Consider the following 1,275-nt stretch of genomic DNA (forward strand, 5'->3'; position numbering starts at 1 on the left):
ATATATTATTAAAATTAATTTCACATTTCTTTTTACTTATTTTAATGTGGCTACTAGAAAATTTAAAATTATATATGTAACTCATATTTTTATTGGACAGCACCGGAATACACACTCCAAAAGAATTTCCAATTGACTAAAGGATCCTTTCCCCAGTTTCTATACTATCGCAGTTTGCTTTTAAACTTTTTATCTAAAGCTAAAAATTCAGGGTAGAACAGGCCATCACAGAAGCTAATAAAGAAAAATCTCACTTCAAGTATATCAGACATACCTCTTTTTCCTTTGATTTTAATGCCATGGTTAAACCCTGAATGGCTTTATCCCTCTTTAAACTATTTTTCTTCTCTGCAGCAATTTCTCTTTCCTTCTCTCTTAGGTCCTCCTGAAGTGCCTAAATTAGATTAGAAAAAGATTCACTAAGTTGATGCGTTCCAACCAAAAAGCACTGTAAATATATCTTTAAGAGCACACTCAAATGCAGTTATTCTATCTTATTCCTGTCAACCTGTGATTAATGTTTCCAAGTCGAGCTGAACACAGTGGCATCAGCTCCAAGTTACTGTGTTACCGCTCACGGCAACAGGGCTGGGGGATGGGAAGGGGATCAGATCAGTTAAGATGATGACAGCTATTCCTACGGGAAGGACTCCAATGCCTTCTGGAATTTGAATACAGTCACATTAGAGTCTTTGAAACCATACCAGGTTATTTGGGGGAAATAACAGATCATTAATTTCATTCCTTAATGTTACAAAAACTAGCAGAGAATTTGGTTTGATGGAGACTGAACTATACATTTATAGTCTGAGTTCGCTTCTAAAGATAATCACTGCTGCCTCCTTCCCGGGCTGTTGTGAGGATCAAATGAGATAATGGATATGAAAGTGCTTTCTAAGCTGGCAGGCACTACACAAATGCCAGCTGTAGTGACTGGGGGACCATGGAGCATGGGCATGTCTGAATCCTTGCTATAACCTCTTCCTAGCTATGTGATCTTGGGCAAGGGAACTCACCTCTCTGAGCACCAGGTATATCTGCAAAATGGGAATGCTTACTTCACAGAAGTATTGCAAAGAATGAGAAACCCTCTCTAAGGCGCCTTAAGTTTGACTGGTACACAGTATCACCCAATAAATGACAGCTATTGTCACACAGAATTCTCTTTTGCACTCAGAATAAAACAATAGGCAAGAACAGGATAAATCTTCAATAAATTTTTTTAAAATTGTACCAACATACCTGGATCCTCTCTTCAAAGTGATTTCTCTCCTG

At 37.8% G+C, this 1,275-nt stretch overlaps 1 protein-coding gene across 1 annotated transcript in view; it reads right to left on the reverse strand.

The window, feature by feature from the left end:
- CDK5RAP2 (CDK5 regulatory subunit associated protein 2) overlaps positions 1 to 1,275 on the reverse strand; it is a 194,473-nt gene that overhangs the window by 136,618 nt on the left and 56,580 nt on the right. The window contains exon 10 of the mRNA XM_008568766.1: positions 275 to 394. Coding sequence (XP_008566988.1) covers positions 275 to 394 — 120 coding nt within the window. The remainder of the gene's footprint in view (positions 1 to 274; positions 395 to 1,275) is intronic.

The sequence above is a fragment of the Galeopterus variegatus genome, unplaced genomic scaffold (assembly GCF_000696425.1).
Source record: "Galeopterus variegatus unplaced genomic scaffold, G_variegatus-3.0.2 Scaffold439, whole genome shotgun sequence".
In the NCBI taxonomy this organism is placed as follows: Eukaryota; Metazoa; Chordata; class Mammalia; order Dermoptera; family Cynocephalidae; genus Galeopterus; species Galeopterus variegatus.